This window comes from Amblyomma mixtum, chromosome 1 (assembly GCF_055824585.1).
Source record: "Amblyomma mixtum isolate Tamu chromosome 1, ASM5582458v1, whole genome shotgun sequence".
Classification (NCBI taxonomy): domain Eukaryota; kingdom Metazoa; phylum Arthropoda; class Arachnida; order Ixodida; family Ixodidae; genus Amblyomma; species Amblyomma mixtum.
In genome coordinates this window covers 311,593,507-311,610,596 of record NC_143012.1, presented here as the reverse complement: position 1 = coordinate 311,610,596, position 17,090 = coordinate 311,593,507, and the positions used below count along the sequence as shown (strand labels likewise).

Below are 17,090 nucleotides of genomic sequence, written 5' to 3'. Positions count from 1 at the left end.
CGGGCCATACCCATAAGTTGAAGCTTAAATGCCCCCACAGTTTTTTTCTTTAGATTAGAACACACCGCAAGCACCTAAGAAGTTTATATACTTTAAATGCTAGAGCAGCACTGGTCCACGTCGATGGCGTACAACGGCTTGATAGCAAGTGGAGCCATTGTTATTATTTCACGTAAGCTACGCTAACGCTGAAGTGCTGCTGAAGAAAACACGAAGCCTTGTAGTCATGATCGCTGTTCAGAGCATCAGTTACAATTGAAGAACACAAACTACATAAAACTGAAAATCATTAGTTCTGAGGTAGCATTTTGTTCAGATATTAGCTCCGTTACACCCAGGTGCAAGAATGAGATGCTCATTTGTCGCATTGCAGGAGGTTATTTTTTTCGTTAGATCAAGCGGTCAGCGTCAAAAAGCAAACCCGTGCGTGCTTTGTCTTTCGTCCCAAACCCTCGTACCGTGCAGGCTGTTACTTCTCGGGGGGGGGGGGGGGGGGGGGGGGGGGGGGGGTTCGCTTGTAATTCGTTGTTTTTGTTGGCACTTGCCCTGCGACTCTCGCTTGTTTACTAATAGTACTGAAAGTCAGAAGTTTAGCTGTGGTCGGCAGATAGCTGTCTGATTTATTGTGATAAAAGCGGCAAGGACCGCGCAAAAAAGTGTGCTTGGTGTAAACTGCATTGTCTCAATCATCGAGGTAAGAAACGCAGCGCTTGTGTCTCGTCAACCACGTCGAGTAGGGCACGTTGGATGTCGAGGGAGATAGTCTTTCCTTCTTCTGGAAGCACCCTGAACTTCTGAAGCATTGTGGTTATGTACAGAAATATTTCCATCAAGGCAAGAGTTTCTCCTGGGCATGCACGCCTTCCTGAAATACAAAAATAAATAATGATAAACAGTGGAAAAACGCATGTGCCAGAAATCAAGCTCACTGTGATCCTTTCATACTTCTTGAGGTTTTCACTATTACTAAGCCTCCTAATCGCGGGTCGAAATCGGTGCAACAAAGATCACAGTTGCGCAAGTTGGAAGTTATCTGTTGTGAACAAAACAATTCCAAGTCGGAAATGCTAGAGGCTCTCACGACTGTTGTCCGCTTGGCGAGAAAGCATCTTAATGTTCTTAAACTTCCTGTCGTGAAAGTATGCTTTTTCTCAAATACATAGCATGCTTTCCCTTCTTTACCATCGCTTTTTCATGGCTGCATTTTTTTTTTTTTGTCGCATGAGAAGTTGTGGTAGTGGTGTAAATGTACAGGCGGGATTAGTCTTACAGTCGCCTTTCGGCAATTGCTGCGCCTGAGAAACTGGTTTAAGTGATAGCGTCGCTACCTCTGTTCTATAAGGCCAGTGCCCTCCCAAACTGCAAAAGTGGTCGTGACACTGATCGCCGCTCAGTTCGATAGCCCTCAGGGTACACGATGCGACAAAAGCACCCTCCTCTTATGATGTAGCTCTCACTAGTCCTCTAAAACCTGCCGCAGCTCCCGCCTTGCGGTCAGCAAACTATATCTTGGTAGCTTTGTTTCTCTGAGCATCATTCACATCATGGAAGGCCTCTGCAATGAACTTGTTGAATTTCACTTCCTCTTGTACTTTTTTTCCTTACCATTCGATTGCGCATATGACGTTTTATTCGTAATCCTGTTCCATTCCGTGAGCAAGTTTGCAGCTTGTACTGCTAGAATAATCCATCTATATTTGTTATCAAGCTAGTATTCCTTTTGTATATATAATATTTTTGTGCATCTTCAGGTATTATATTTAATAGTGACTATGTTCAATTAATGCTTAGGAATTCTGCTATGTTGTTTTGTAATATCGCACTAAGCAGTGTTTTACCCCTCGTTTACTGTGATTCACTTTGATATTGTAACATGTATTAGAGAATGCCCTTCGGGGCCTGTAAGGTTCAATAAATAAATAAATGAAATGTCAGACACTTCCATGCACTTTAAATTTCTGACATGCATTTCATCACAAATTATCTCCCCGATCTTCGCGCATTCTTTTTTTCCGACGCATCACAGTAGTCCCTTTAAGCCTAGTTCCTTGCTTTCCTTCTTCTTATGGTAGCCGCGAGAGCTTGCATTTTCTACTGCAACTGTATAAATGTTCTCGCTTCGTGCTTTCCGAAGCCACAGCGATGCAGCAACAGTGACTTCCACAACACTCAATGTAAAATAACTATCGTAACATGAAAAATGTGTGCTAGTACATTCAAATGAAATGCCCTTACCAATGCTGAAAGGAATGAAGGCCAACGGCTTCTCGTTCATTTCCGTGCCGTCAGCGTTAAGAAACCGTGTGGGGTCGAACTGCGACGGGTTATGCCAGTGTGCTGGGTCGTTGTGAAGAGTCGATAGGTTCGGTACGACAAAAGTGCCAGCAGGGATGTGGTAACCGCCAATAGTGGTGTCACGCCCAGCCCTATGGGGCAAGGAAAAGCGGTCCATTAGGTCATCTGGTCATGTGGGATTCACTTTAACACAAGATCAGGCTGCGTATGTCTGAAAGTACTCACAGATATCTGCGCGCACTTCTAAACAGTATTGCCGGGTGCTCATGGGAGAGCAGACGACGAGGATAAAGTGTGCCTGCGGGCAAGTCGGCCATCTTGTCAGAGTGCAGTCCTTTCTGCTGCGCAGCGCGACTGTGGCAAGTCTTCGTTACAGTTTCTGTGCATGCCGGCTGGAGGTCTGGCCTTAGGGGATAAGGGCCCGAACTCTGGTGATTGACCTTGGATTCGGCGTCTCCAGGACCTCCATCAGAAAGGGTAACGAAGACCTGCCACAGTCGCGCTGGCACAGTAGAGAAGGCTGCACTCTGACAAGATGGCCGACTCTCCCACACGCACACTCTTTCCCCGTCGTCTGCTCTCCCATGAGCACGCGGTAGTATAAAGCGCAACTGCAAGTGCTTTCAGCTGAACCTTGCACGTATGCCTAGTGCTCGAACCCCTTGTAAAGTGCAATAACGAAATGCGTTCATCTAGCACTTCGCTGTGCGTCTCAGAAACAGAAACTGAGAAGAAGAAGAAGAAGAAGATACTTTTGAGTTCCAGTTAGATGCATAAAAGAAATTCCTGCCGACGCCACCAGGTGTGTAATACTCACGCTCGCTGTAGGCTAAGAGGTGACACGGTCCTCCAGCGTAGCGTCTCCAGTATGGAGGCCATGGTGAAAGGCATGCTAAGTCGGTCCTTCCACTCGGGTGCCCTCTGTCGACCGACGACCGAGTCAATTTCCCTCTGTATGCCGGCCTGCATGCCGTCTGGGTCGCTTGCAGCAAGGTACACGAGCCAGAGGATGACAGTGCGAACCGGATTGGTTGCCGGGCCGTAGAAGTTGAGTGCGTTCCCTTCTAGGTATTTTACTGCAATGAACATTAAGTTTTCTGCTGATGGAAACAGGACGTTTCTTCAGCAGTAGGTTGCATCTGTTTTGCTTTGTAGCTTTCTTTTTGTACCACACCAACCCGGTTTCTTAATAATGCTTGGTCACTCACCGCTCTTTCCAGTCGGGTTCAACAAAATTCAAAAGTTTAACTCCTAACACTGAAACCCCAGAGCGATTACCTAACGTGATGGAATGACCTTTTATCCTTATTCACAGAAAGCCGATCCAATACAACCATCTTACTTTGAAAACATCTCGCACGATGTTCTTGTATACACAGTGCTAGACTTCAAACCAACCATAGTCATACACTACGAGACAGTTTATAAGTTGCCTTAAATGCGCTTTTCCCAACAAGCATCACAATGAAGCGCTTACACAATTCGTGGCTATCAAATTGACGTATGGGGAGCCTGCGCTGCCCAGGTGGCACTGCAGTTATTCCACTATTAGACTAAAAACTGCTGCCGTCAGTCGCTTGGGCCGCTACAAACGCGAGGGCACATTCTGAACGATTGGAAGCCCGCGTTTGGTTGATAGCAACATTTGCCTCGCTTCTGTAGACATAACCCAGATAACTGACACGCACCACGTGTGGCTTCGACAGAGCGCAGAAGCTCACGCCAATAAGCTCAGGAAGGTGGCGTGAAATATAGCACTACGAGTGCACCAAAAACTGCTTGCTTCTCTCGCTATGCTGTGTGTTACGGCGCTGCAATCGACACGGCAAACTTCAGCGCAGGTTCCCCATAGACCAAGGCTTGGCATTCTTGCCAAGAATTATCTCTCTCTTTCTAGGTCGATTCATGTGAGCAATGCCAAGCTAACAATCTCATCTAAAACAGCCGCGTAGTTCAACTACGTACGCTTCGTCCTTAATCTTGTAAAAAATATTGTTTCCACGCTTCATTCATAAACAAAACTCGTGTCAGCTGCAGCCACCTTCCCCATGACATCACGATTAATGCTATCTTTCGAAGACTTAATAATGATTTTCTCTTTGTGTGTCCCTGTAAATGTGTTTTTTTTTTTGGTCCTTGCGATCATTTGATTTAAGGCATATCAAGCCGCAGTCTGTAATGCGAAAAAGCACTGAGGGTAAAAAACTATGGGGACGCTTAAGTCACTTTCAAAGAGGAATGCGATTGCATTAGACTTCACATTTGTCGCAGCTTCTGTTGGAACTTCTGTGTATGTTTACGTCAGTTTGTTTGAAATTTTCGGTCCATCAACTTCCCTGTTCGGACTGCTAGCTGCGATAGCGGGTACACACTATGCTGTAAAGAGGCCGACATTTGCATATGTCACACTTTTTTATTTTTTAAAGCGAAAGCTTTACTACCTGCACTTTCAGCCTTTGCCGTGGCGCGGCGGTGCCACCACCGGCGCCTAACGCCTGCGCTCTACGCTAGGAGCGCAACAGGTGCTTTGCGACGTCACGCCGAAGAGAAGGGCGACCGACTCGCGCCGTCGCAAGCCGCGGCGGTGCCACCACGGCGTGGCCTCCGCGATCGAAGCGCGCTTTTGAGCAACGCGCGCGCCGCCGCCGGAGCAGATCGCGGCGGCCACGACCACGGGCGCCTAACTCCTGCGCTCTCCGCTAGGAGCGCGATTTTGGCGTTACGCTGGAGAGATTTAGGCTCGACTCACGTCGCTAGAAAGCAGTAACTGTGCCAACCACCAGCGCCTTAACACTGCTTCGCGGCGATGCCGCCTACCACTAGGGAGGATCGTCGTAATGCGCGTAAGAGAGCGGCGAGCTACAGAGACAGAGGAAGAGCGTGAAACAAGACTCGCTAAGCGACGTGCCCAGTATGCGGCTCGGCGAGAACGTGCGAGCTCTTCAGTGGATGATGGGTCTGATTCGCTCAGTGTTGTCGACAGTGACCAAGTATATCCTCACAGCCGCAGCGATTATAGTTTCACTAGTTGTGCGTAGAATAGCCAAGTGATCACCACAGCGGCACCAAGGTATACAACAAGTTTCACACAAGCACCACAACAGCACGACTGTCATGTGAGCGAGGGCGTAGCCATGGGTATTGCTTTCGCGATTTCCCGGCTTAACCAAGTTGAGCCACAGCCATTTTTTTACATTGATTATCTATCTAGGTTGCAGTCTAGAAACCACGTTGCTCACAAACCGGTGGGCAGGTTGTCACGGCGTCACGTGGTCACATGACCTCTCTCAACCAATCGCGTTGACCCATCAGAGCAGATTACGATGACATAACAATACCACGTTCTCTCGTTTGACCAATCAGCAAATTTCGTCACGGTCAACGTGGCGACACCTATAATGCCACCGCATTAATAAATGAGTAAGTAAGTAAACAACCTTTCTTATTTCACGTCATGACATACTGCCCAGAAACCTTCTCTTTCTGCTTCTCGGCGTCCTGTTCAGAGGAGACGTAACACCCTCTACTGCCTCATTTGTTTGTGTTGGAAACTTGCTAACCCACAAACGTGCAGTCACGTATTTCACTCACAACGTAGTACAGCACTCTAGCGTCGAACTAACCAGATATAAAGTTGAAATGCCTTGAAATTTGCATTAGTGTTTCTTATTGTTCTTTCTGCTGTTAACACACTCAAATGAAAAACGCGGAATATTGCTGATGCAAGCCACTTGCGACTACTGCTAACTCGTCAGCAGCCTCTTTCTTGTACAAATACTTGCTAGCAAAAGAAGGGAGCAACTGATCGCAAGGCAAATGGGACGTCAATGATATAAAAATTCACTCAATTCTTACAAGTGTAGTGGGAGTCGCTGCCCTTGTTTTCCTTGATCTTCCTCATATATCCGTCTATGAAGTCTGCTTCCAATTTTTCCTCCAAGTTCTCTTCGCGCTGCTTGATTTCGTCCCTATAAGAAAAAAAATTGTGTTGTCGTTTCCTCAACATCAATGTGAAAATGGTTAAAATATTCTGAAAATGGCGCCCGCTATTCATCAGAGGAATAGACATTGAGTGATTCAATCACTCAGTCACCTTCCATGAGCTACTGCGAGAGGCGTATAAAATGGTTTGGTTTTCTGGTTTATTGCGGTTTAACTTCCCAAAGCGACCCATGCTATGAGGGACACCGTAGTGAAGGGCTCCGGAAATTTCAACCACCTTGGGTTCTTTAACGTGCATTGAGGCGTATAAAATGGTACTGCCCGTTGACAGCGGAGTGCTGAACTTTGCCGAAAGGCTGGCCGCCTTTCTAAAAAAAACAAGCCACCGTTTCCTTGGGCGGAAGCGATGTATAATTCGCACTCTCAGCAAGAAAAAATGGCTGTGGCTTAGCTAAGGTTAAGCCTGGATAAGCGAAAAGCTCTCGCTGTTTTTCAGCCAACTCCCAAGCTACCACTTCTGGATTAGTGTTTCTACGCCGTCCGACTGTTGCTTCTTCTTCTCCTTCCATGGCGAGTGGCTGCGTCTGTTCTATGGCCAAGCGCGCCTTATATACCCCGCCTTTCAAATGGGCACTGCGCACGGCTGCGGCGTAAGGTCAAACGGTGGCTAGGATGGCCGCCTCTACTATGGCCACCGCCGCCGCTCACGCGTTCTCGCAACGCCTTGCGAAAGAACCTTCTCCTCTTGGGACGGCGGCGGCGACCGCGCGGCAGCGTCGATGGGTAAAACGGTGGCGAGGAGGACAAGCGGCGACGCTCAGACGACGGAGTCAGCTCGCGGCAGCGACGACGGTTGCGGCGGCAGCAGCGGCCACCTGCGCTCCGCGTGACGTCGCTCGGTTTCGCGCATGCGCAGCTGTGGCTAAAATTGATCACGGCGCACGCCAGACCCGGTGTTGACGAACCTAGTGAAGCTTTTCGCTTCAAAAGCAGCTGTTTCACTGCCTGATTCTAGGCGACAGCACAGCCTTTTGCAAGCCCACTTGCCCATCGTACGAGTAGTATTCTTAGCATAGCGCGAGCCGCTTCCGCGTGTCTCCAGTGCGCACTCGCTGATTGGTTCCGACGCGGCAGGTGTGCGCACACATGGCCGGCACCTGGCGGCGTCTGGCATCCTAAGGGTGATCTGCACATGCGCAGTGACTCCCTGAAAAAGCAAATCGACGTAGGGGCTGTGGATCACTTTGAAGTAAATCTTTCTAATGTCGACCTGAAGAAACCACTGGGTTCTTTGTGTTTATATTTGCTGCAGTGCCCAGGCCGTATTGTCGCGATACAAATAGATGCGAACAGCGATCCATCTACCCGCTCCGTTGTTCTCATTTCTTTGTTTCGCCCCTGTACATGCAGCCGAGGATGAGGCGAACTGGGCAAGGTGTTCTGCATGTCACTGAAAGGTGATGAACGCAACATGAGTAAAATGCCGCGGGCTTTCGTCTGTATAGCCTCACTTGTGACGGGATGTCAAAGCTGGTTCGTGCAGACGGCCGGACCGTTGTAGATTACTCCCGCATGTCTAATTCCACAGCAGGTCGAAAACTTGCCGAGCTTTTTATCACTCATTTAGCCGTCGCCCTCGACCTTGTGTCTTATTTGAGCAGCGGACGTCGTATGGTGCACCCCAGTCATGAACAAGCTTCAGTCCTACGTCTGCGTTCCTACGAGGTTGGGTGAATTGTCAAGTCAGACTTTGTCATATTCCAATACTTTGGCATTGCCGTCATGAATACCGCAGGGTAATATGTACAAAAGTGTCTCTGGTCATAAGTTATTCAGGGGAGTTGAGGAAGAGTTGAGGGAAACGAGGCACTAAATGCGCGCCATGATGGGTGGCGCGATGTTAAAGATGTCTGTGTGTGCCGATTAACGTAAATAACGTGGGGAGTGCCTCCGCCGCATTGTTGGATGATAGCATTTACCGAAGTATCAAAAAGAAAGCCTGCGCGCAATATCTGGCCATATTCTATAGCCCAGAAGCCTTTGAGGTTTTTTGGAGCGTGGTTTGCTGGACTCGACATCGGTAACCTTCGGTTATACTGCAAGTAATATAGAGACCGTATTGCAGGAAAAGACAATGCGCACTTTGGAGTTTCAAATGCAGTTCTGTCAGCTCCTTCGCGTGTAGGCAAGACAGTGGAAAGATAGGTAGTGCGCGACTTGCGATGATCGTGGAAAGAGCAGCGTCATTCTCCCACACTGTCTGCGTGGATTGGACAAATTTTTCATACACAGCCACCGTCCTCAAGCGGGCTTTCTTGCAATACCGGCTTTCCACTATGCCTGCTCTCACTTTTACTACACAGGCTGTTTCACCTAAGATTTTACACAGTTTTTAGAATCAGGCTTTTTGAGTTAAAGAAGCACTTTTTTCGGCAAATAATTGCAAGCGGTGTACTACATCCGAATTCAGCTAAGACGTGCTAGCAGCAGGCTGGTTAACTAATATTGAATAGTTAACTTTTTGAGGATTACTGTTAGGCTCCCTAATACGAGAGGCGTGTAGCCCACCCTAAGTAATATCTATATCTCTTGCTTCTTTTTTTTTTAATTTCCAAACCACGCTTACCCTCGGCGCTGTGGTTAAACAAATTTTGGCTACATCGCACCAAAATACATGCTCTTTCGAGAAGCTTGCAGGCAAGCAACCTCTCCAGTGCACGTAACTCACCGAAATAGCCAAAATTTGTTGGGCCACAGCGGCGAGGGTAACCGCGTTTTTGAAATTCTAAAAACTGATATGGATATCACTTACGATGGGCTACACGCCTCTCAAATTAAGGAGCCTAAAAGTAATATTTAAAAAGTTAGCTATTCAAAATAAACTAACCAGCCTGCTAGTTAGCACGCCTTAGCTGAATCCTGATGCCCTACACCACTTACAGTAATTTACAGAAAAAAGCAATTTTCTAACTCATAAAGCATATTTTTAAAAATTGTGCAAATTCTTAGCTGAAATACCTCACAAATGTTCCCATTCCTTTCCACGCATTTCCTTCTCCTTTCTCTCTGTCTCTTCTTCTCTCCTGGACGTGATTATACGTATGTTCAGGGCGCGGCTAACTAAACACCCGGTGTGTGTTATTGAAACAGTGCAAAACAACTGCTGACTGGCCTTCCGACTGGGCTTGTATTCGCTTCGAGGAGCAGGGGTCTCGGCTTTTACTCCCACCTTATCTCGCGCATAATCAGCATATGAGGAAGTGGTACGAGCATTCACCTTACAACCTTCGTCAGCTCCTTGAGGGTGGAACGCATCACGCGCAGATTTGTGTATGGAAGATAGAAGGCCAGCAGGCGAACGACCGGCAGGAAGTCCAAAAAGGAAAAGAAGTTTCCGTGACGCAGGAACTTGCTCAGCAGACCTACGACGTAGCGGCCCTGCGCATCGTCGAGGTCGTAACGCCGCCCAAACACGAGCGCTGAGATGTTGTTTGCTACACTGGACACGAGTGGCTGGGCGACCAACATGGGCTCCCCTTTGCTCGACGCAAGAAGATGAGTGAAACATTGAAGCTCTTCCTGAAAAGAAATAACAAATAAGAAAAGCATGGTGTCAATAAATTCGTCCTACAGAAACCGAGCCAAGGCCCTTGTCGGCGGCAAAGAAACACCCTTCTTCACGTGCAAAAACGCCAGCAGTCGTTGACGTACAGTAACGCTTCTTTTAGAGAGCAGATATTAAGCGCCTGTTCGTGCACACCACGTCGTAGTCGTCATCGATGTAACATGCCACCTGACATGTTGCGGTGTGTGACAGGTGGCGTGATGGCAGGTAGTAACAGAGTGAAAGGCCAGCTGCCACGTTGAGAGCGGAGGCACTGCACCACTGCGCCAGTATGGGAATGGGGACTCATGCGATGGTCATGACGTCACCGACACCGAGCAACAGCCAAGAGCCCAATAATAGGGCAGCGCCAAAGTTCAAAATGGGAGCATCCCACATTTTGGAAGTTGGTCCACCCCCAAAATTCCTGTGGACCCTCAAAATTTTGGTCGCAAGTGCAACCCACAGAATCGATGAAGGTGGATAAGTGGCTCGGATTATTGTAATCTCGTATGATAATCCAATTTAAAGCACTCGAACATTCGAGAAAGTAACGACTCAAGTACACCTTATATGGGCAATGGAACTGGTTTCAACACTCTTTGTGATGTCTTGTATAGATAACATGAATAAATATACTGACTACTGGGTCGTACAAAATATGCGTAAAATTCGATGTCTTGAACCACTTCAGGGTGCTGGCGGGCTGCGCTTAAACTCAAGAGCTCGCAATAAAGAAGAAGAAGACGAGACAGGTAACTTAAGCCCGTGTAGGCCCTTGTGTTTAAGTACAGAGCGCCGACACCTTAAAGATGAAAAACTAATTAGCCACCATTGCAGTATTGCTTACTTGAATATGTGCTTCCATAGATTTCTTGGCAAAGCCCAGGTTCCTCAGTACATGGAAACAGTACCTTCGGTTTATTATCCACGGTTCTCCATTCATAACGGCAATTCCTGTTCGGTGAAAAGCAAAACAAAGAACTTGTTGCCGAAGTTTGCATCCGGCAATCGCCAAGTGCAACGGTGGAGACATGGTGAAAGAAAGTGAAACACATGCGAAATTAAAAACGACGAATACGAAGACAGGCTAATTGGTCGAAACTCCTTTTAAGAAAACGACTTATAGCCGGCAAATAAAAGCAATCGCATAAGGCAGGAGGACGGATTATTTCCACCTGTCGATTCGCCTCATTCATACAGTCCAGCAAATACGAAGAGGAACCTGATCAAGCGCAGTATCCTTTAAGGAAAGATGAAGCGACTTTCAAGAATTCGACTAAATTAAAAGATTAAAATGCATGAAACTTCAAGGTAAAGCTTGCCAAGGTTTTCTGTGCTAGCGTTTAAAATAGTGACTTAATCACTGACTAAACCCTGGACGATCTCCAGGTTTCTCCTGAATACGTCACAAAAGGCCGGACAAGCTCGGTGATGACGTCATATAGGATGAGATTTTATGATTTTATACCTCCACTACCTCCGCCCACACTGTCCGAGGGATTTGCCGTAGGTGGCATTGTCTTTTTGTTACTCCGAGCAAGCGTTTCTGCGTCATAGATGACGTAATCATTGTGCCCTCTATTCAGCGGTGTTCACTACCGAGAAGCCTTAAAGCCATCGGGGCTTGATTAAATAATTACGTCACCGTTCCAAACGACACCACAGAAAGGGCTTTCCACGCTTTACGCGCAAGTTTCACACATTGTTCCCTTCACCCGTGTCGAATTATAAAACCTCTTCTGAGGCCCTTCGGGACTTTTTGCGTAATCTGACATTCTGTTTATTCAATAAAGACTCCTTAAGATACATATATGTTCTTGCTGTAATGAGAAACAGGTATATGTTTCTGATTCAGGCGTTATTTTTTTTTTTTAATGTGGAATGCGTCGAAATATTCAGACCACTTAGTTTAGCGACTTCGACTACAATTTTTGATCACTGAGATTTTTCTCACACTAGCAGGTACAGCAATGTTTGCGCAGTTTTTAGGCGCTGTTTTTAGGCAAATTTCATTGCCGGCGGGTTTGAGCTGATGCATGCAGAGAGTAAGATACCCTAGGGCGGAGCCACGAACCAAAGGCACGCGGTGAACTTTTCCAATCCTTCCACATCAATATAAAAGGTAGCGTCAGTGATGCACTTGTTGCCCTGTATATGGTTCGGACATAGAACTCTTAGAACTCCATGCTATGTGTTGACGAAACTTTCTACTGCAAAAACAATCGTAAGAGCGGTTCGCATACTTTAGTTCCTCTCTATATTTGATTTGTTGGCCTGTGCTTAGGATACTGACAGATGCAATATGTGCAAGTCAAGTCCTCCGACCTCTCGACAGTTTCATTTTTATGCGTGTAACCACGATTCATTAAACAAACGCGGTATTGTCGATTGTCATACCTGTTACTCCAAGGTAGTTAAAGAGGAAATCATGAGGTCGATACAGCACGTCCGGATTTGTGAGTGCCTCCCGAATGGACTTGAGGTCGTGAAGTACCACAACATCTTTTACGCCCAGTTGAACTCTGCACATATCGTAATTGCATAATCACTGTTTAGAGTGAGGAAGCAGCTGCTGGTGGTGATAGGGGCAATGAAAGCTCGAGAGATAAGCTTTACATTGAGCATGTAGGCAATTGGTTTAGTTTAGTTTAGTTTAGTTTAGTTTAGTTTAGTTTAGTTTAGTTTAGTTTAGTTTAGTTTAGTTTAGTTTAGTTTAGTTTAGTTTAGTTTAGTTTAGTTTAGTTTAGTTTAGTTTAGTTTAGTTTAGTTTAGTTTAGTGTAGGCAATTGATCCACTTGTTTCGCATAGGGTCAACGAGATATTTCTCTCATCATTGGCAATATTCTGTAAGAGTTTTAAAAGTAGGCTTGGTACAGCGTCCCTCTTAGACTGTGGACCTTCTGGGAACACATTACGAGCGAAGCTGCCCATATACACATGCCACTTCCTCACACTGGTCAGAAATGACTTACTTTCACAGCCAAAACATGGGCACACTATAACATCTTCCACATTAAGGCAACTCAAGCAAGGAGGTGCCACACAGAGGTGTTCACTAGAGAACGCTGCCGCTTTATTACATATCACAGGTAATCTTCTGGCAGCCCCTTGGGAGCACTCCTTGATCATATTTTGTTTTTGCCAGAAAAACATGGCTGCAATTTTCGTGCGTAATTAAATAATGGTCGGTCTCGAAAAATAAATTTTACAGAGCATGTTCTATTGCCTTTGCTTAAAGACGGACTTCATGTAATTCATGGAGGCTAAGAAACAACGGTACGAAGTACGCGTGTCATGCGCAGAAATATGGACATATATTTTCTTTCCCTGAGGGCCAGCATGAGTATCGGCGCAGTGCCAAATGAATGGGACAGGAGAAATAAAATTGTCGCATTCTGCAGCAATCAACAGGACAACGAAGGTCATGAATGCGCAATGGATGACCCCAGTACCACAGAGAGATAGGCGTATTTAATTAAACTCAAAGATGTTTGACCGAGTGTTTGAAAGTGCCGACATGCTGCTTTCTGTAGTTGAAGAAATATCATACGAGGAGAGCTACCGGGGTAAAAAGTGTATTAAAGACGAGATTGCTCACGAATAATCTAAATTTGGAGATTTTAAATCATGATACAAACAGTTCCTAAATTTTGTCAAGTGTGCCAACTGCTTGCTGCTAGGCGAACGAAAACTTCTTAAGCTACCTAAGGCTTAGTTAAAACGTTCGGTGGCAGTCATCGTGTCCTTCCATTTTCTCCTCCTCCTTCTCTTCTTCTTCACTTCTACTATTTCTATGTGTTTCAATGTAGGCGAAATGTAAAAAGCGCCCCTGTACTGGGCGATGGTCTTCTAATTTTATTCTTCCCCTATCGGAGCTACTCTACTGCCCTTCTGCACCCATCCTCTGATCGCCTCTTACTGGAGTCTACTTTTTTGAAAACTGAGCATGCATGGCCTGGCTGTTTCCCAGTGTATCTCGGATTTCTGTGCTGGCCTTGTGCACTGAGGGCTGGAGGGCCTTGCACTCGATAAGAATATATTGTATCGTTTCACTGTCTTGCAGACAGCAAGTGCAAATGACATCCGTAGTTTCAAATTGTCGCCGGTAGCATATTGTCCTCACGCGCTCAACCTCGAAAAGTAAAGCGCTTCTTTTGTAACTGTCGAAAACGTTTTCCCCTCGGCATTTTAGTTTTATCTCTCCTGTAGGGCTCCAAAGTTGGTTCTTCGAGCATTTTCTTTTGGAATTCACTGCTTTCTGAATACCGTGCTTTCTATGTCATGAGGGGTAGCACAAACCAAGATGGACAGAGAACTGACACACACACTACCTGTTCTTTGTCCGTCGCCATGGTTTGCGCTACTCATCATGCCATGGATCACAGATACCGACTCGCCCAAGTTTCCATCCTTAATTGTCGCACTCTCTTTTTCACGGTTGTAGTACTGTCTTTTCTTCCCTTCGACATACGCATTTCTTAAAAATGCATATAGATCTTCTCCTCTGTGTAATATTGATACGGCAGCGCTAAAACTTAGGTTGTATTTGCATGGTATGTTTTTGGCTATTTTACTCTGTGTATGCGTTCGCAGCTTGTTTCTTTCATTCTGTGCTTTCGCGCTGCTTGCAAAGACAAACGCGCACCAACTGGTCGAGCTTGCCATTTCACTAATCGTAAATAAAAAAAAAACATGTTAAAGCATATCATTGTTTAAAAAAAACCTACCTCACAATCGGACCGTAACGCTCACTGAGCTCGTGGAACACAACGTGATAAGGCTTCCAGATGAATGGAAGATAGCCAAGTAGAGGAATGCCTCTGGGACCAGGTGGTAGTCGCTTGTCCTTCACTATTCTGGTCTTCGCTGTCAGGGTCTTTAGCGTCAGCACTCCCGCAAGAACAATAGCCAACCAGGCAATAGCTGCCGACCAGCCATTTTCCCAAGCAGAAATCTAAAGGAAAGAACAGGTAACCGAGTAACAATTACACATTTCAGAAAAAAAGTCCTGTGGGGCCAAGCTGAAAAAAATAGCTGTCTCGCAGTACATCTTACTTAGGAGGTGCCCTATAAGAGATCCAAAGCGGTTCATTTGCAACACTCATATTATTCTACGCCCTGCCGCGGTGGCTCAGTGGTTACGGCGCTCGGCTGCTGACCCGAAAGACGCGGGTGCGATCCCTGCCGCGGCGGCCGAATTTCGATGAAGGCGAAATTCTAGAGGCCTGTGTGCTGTGCACGTTCAAGAACTTGAGGTGGTCGAAATTTACGGAGTCCTTCACTACGACGTGCCTGATAGCCTGTGTTGCTTCGGGACGTTAAACCCCAATAAACCAAACCAATCATATTATTCTACGGATTCTTTATGTGGTGCCGTAACAGCTCCTCCTAACTATTTCAGCTGTTTTGCTGCGCTTGCAATACAGCTTGCATACGGGCGTGCATATGCAACAGAACAATACGTTGAGCAGATATGTTACAGGTGTAATTTTAGTGATTATATTAGTGCGTTAGCACTAGATGGGTCAGTAGCGAAAAGACGTTATGTCCTGGTGAAGCATTCACCTGCCAATCATAGCAGGTGGTCTTAAGGGCGGTTTCCCTCTCTCTTCCTGTCACCTGCCAAGGCAGAGATTCAGGAATATCCCCTCAATACTTGTAGGGTAGGTGCTGGAGGCGCCAGACTACGAATGGCTCAGCAAAAATGAAAAGGAATCAGAATGGCTAAGCAAAGTTAAATGCGTCTAAAACGGGCGGCTTAAACTGTAGAAGAGAAGCAATGAAACGATGAAGTGGACGCTGAAGTGAATGCTATCGATTTCCTCCGCAGCAGTCTAACTGATCGCCCCTTGACAAGGGCAAACGCGTCAGCGCACCTAAGTGGCATTTAGCTTAACCAGGTACACACGTTTTTGCGGACTAGTTGGTTAAGCATCTTGAATAAACAGCGCGAACGACGACAAGGACAAGAGACAACCAGGTAAACTAGGAGAAACTTTCACATGAAAAGTACGCAGTATTGAAATAATTATGCACTGATTATGTAAGTATAATTGCGATGACGTGATATTGCTTAGCAATCTGCCCCATGCCCGCCTGCATTCAATGTACATCAGTCATGGTAAAGGTTGACAAGATTTCGTGACTGTTATCTTCAGAAGAAATTGACCCTTAGATATTTCCTCACACATTGTAACAGTCCTCCCGTAGTTCTTGCCAATAAATCACGGACGAACCAAGTGTCGTGAAATGTGAAGGCAAGACGCATGGATTTTACGTGTCAGCGACTATTGAGACAAAATCGCGCTTGTGACAGTAAATTTCTCGTTTACTTTTAAACGCTGTTTCAATTTTAGATGAGTATCTCCCCCCCCCTCGCCGTTCTTCTCTACAAATTATGCATTGTTCGGCACATGAAATTTAACTTCTGATGAAGACTTACTCACATTGAGAAAAACCTGTTGAAGGGGAAAAGCTCCCATTTCGGAGAATAAATCAAGGATCCTTGTCTAGCAGACGGCGCACGGCTAGTGACCTTTCTACTTTCTGAACCTTCACAGTGAGGCCAGCTCGCTTCCAGCCATCTTACCCCCGTCTTATCTTTGTGCATAGTGGCCCAGGGTACTCATGTGCTTTCTGCTGATAAAACAAAGGTAATATTCCCACTTGTCAACTGCAACTGTAAATACCTAGACACGAAAATATCTGCCAGATTGGCGCGATTGTAATGATAACAATATACGTGGATAAAGGTCAGGGTTGGATTTTCTGTATGTGATGAAAAGAGCGCGAAAGAAAAATGTGTGAGCTTCTCGCAAGTCATCGCGCAAGATTAAACATGTATGTGTTTTAAGACATAAGCGCGATAATTCAAAGCAAGTGACCGAGAAAAATGCCTGCTGTAATATTGCAAATACAATGCTTTAAATTTGCTTAGGAATCCTTCCTACGTGTATTGCTACGACATACGTCAGTCGCTTGGAAATGTAGGACTCGGAAGTCAAAGCTTTTTATCGGGCAGAGCCTTTCTCTGGAAAAATTTATTCACCCGTAGAATGCAATGTGTGTAACACGAAAAAAAATAATGAAAACACGAGAGAAAAGTTTGCCTGCTGAAATGACTTTTCAGTAGGTTGTAGTTCTCTTAAACAGTTCTAAAAAGCAGCTTTATGTGCCCGTAAAGATTGTAACTAACGGGAGTAGCAAAAAATGTCCCCCGAAGATCCGTCCCCGGAAAAAACGGTCT

The 17,090-nt window shown here is 46.0% G+C and overlaps 1 protein-coding gene across 2 annotated transcripts; it reads right to left on the bottom strand.

The window, feature by feature from the left end:
- Nucleotides 1-595: 595 nt before the first annotated feature.
- Nucleotides 596-16,448, bottom strand: LOC149372441 (cytochrome P450 2F5-like). 2 transcript variants are annotated; one of them, XM_089566936.1, is made up of 9 exons: nt 16,291-16,448; nt 14,572-14,798; nt 12,242-12,366; nt 10,692-10,825; nt 9,515-9,816; nt 6,151-6,263; nt 3,113-3,371; nt 2,236-2,426; nt 596-865 (listed from the first exon to the last, which is right to left on the bottom strand). In XM_089566936.1, exons 1-9 carry the CDS (start codon nt 16,324-16,326, stop codon nt 687-689), a joined length of 1,566 nt encoding a protein of 521 aa, XP_089423062.1. In that variant the 5' UTR covers nt 16,327-16,448; the 3' UTR covers nt 596-686. The 2 variants fall into 2 exon arrangements, with proteins under 2 accessions (XP_089423062.1, XP_089423063.1); XM_089566937.1 differs by having other exon boundaries at nt 10,692-10,798.
- Nucleotides 16,449-17,090: the final 642 nt, after the last annotated feature.

Coding starts and splice junctions, on each gene's coding strand:
- LOC149372441 (XM_089566936.1), bottom strand. CDS start 16,326: ATGGGAGCTTTTCCCCTTCAACAGGTTTTTCTCAAT. Junction 10,826..12,241: donor TAACTACCTTGGAGTAACAG/GTATGACAATCG, acceptor TTCGGCAACAAG/TTCTTTGTTTTGCTTTTCAC. Junction 866..2,235: donor CTTCATTCCTTTCAGCATTG/GTAAGGGCATTT, acceptor TTTGTATTTCAG/GAAGGCGTGCATGCCCAGGA.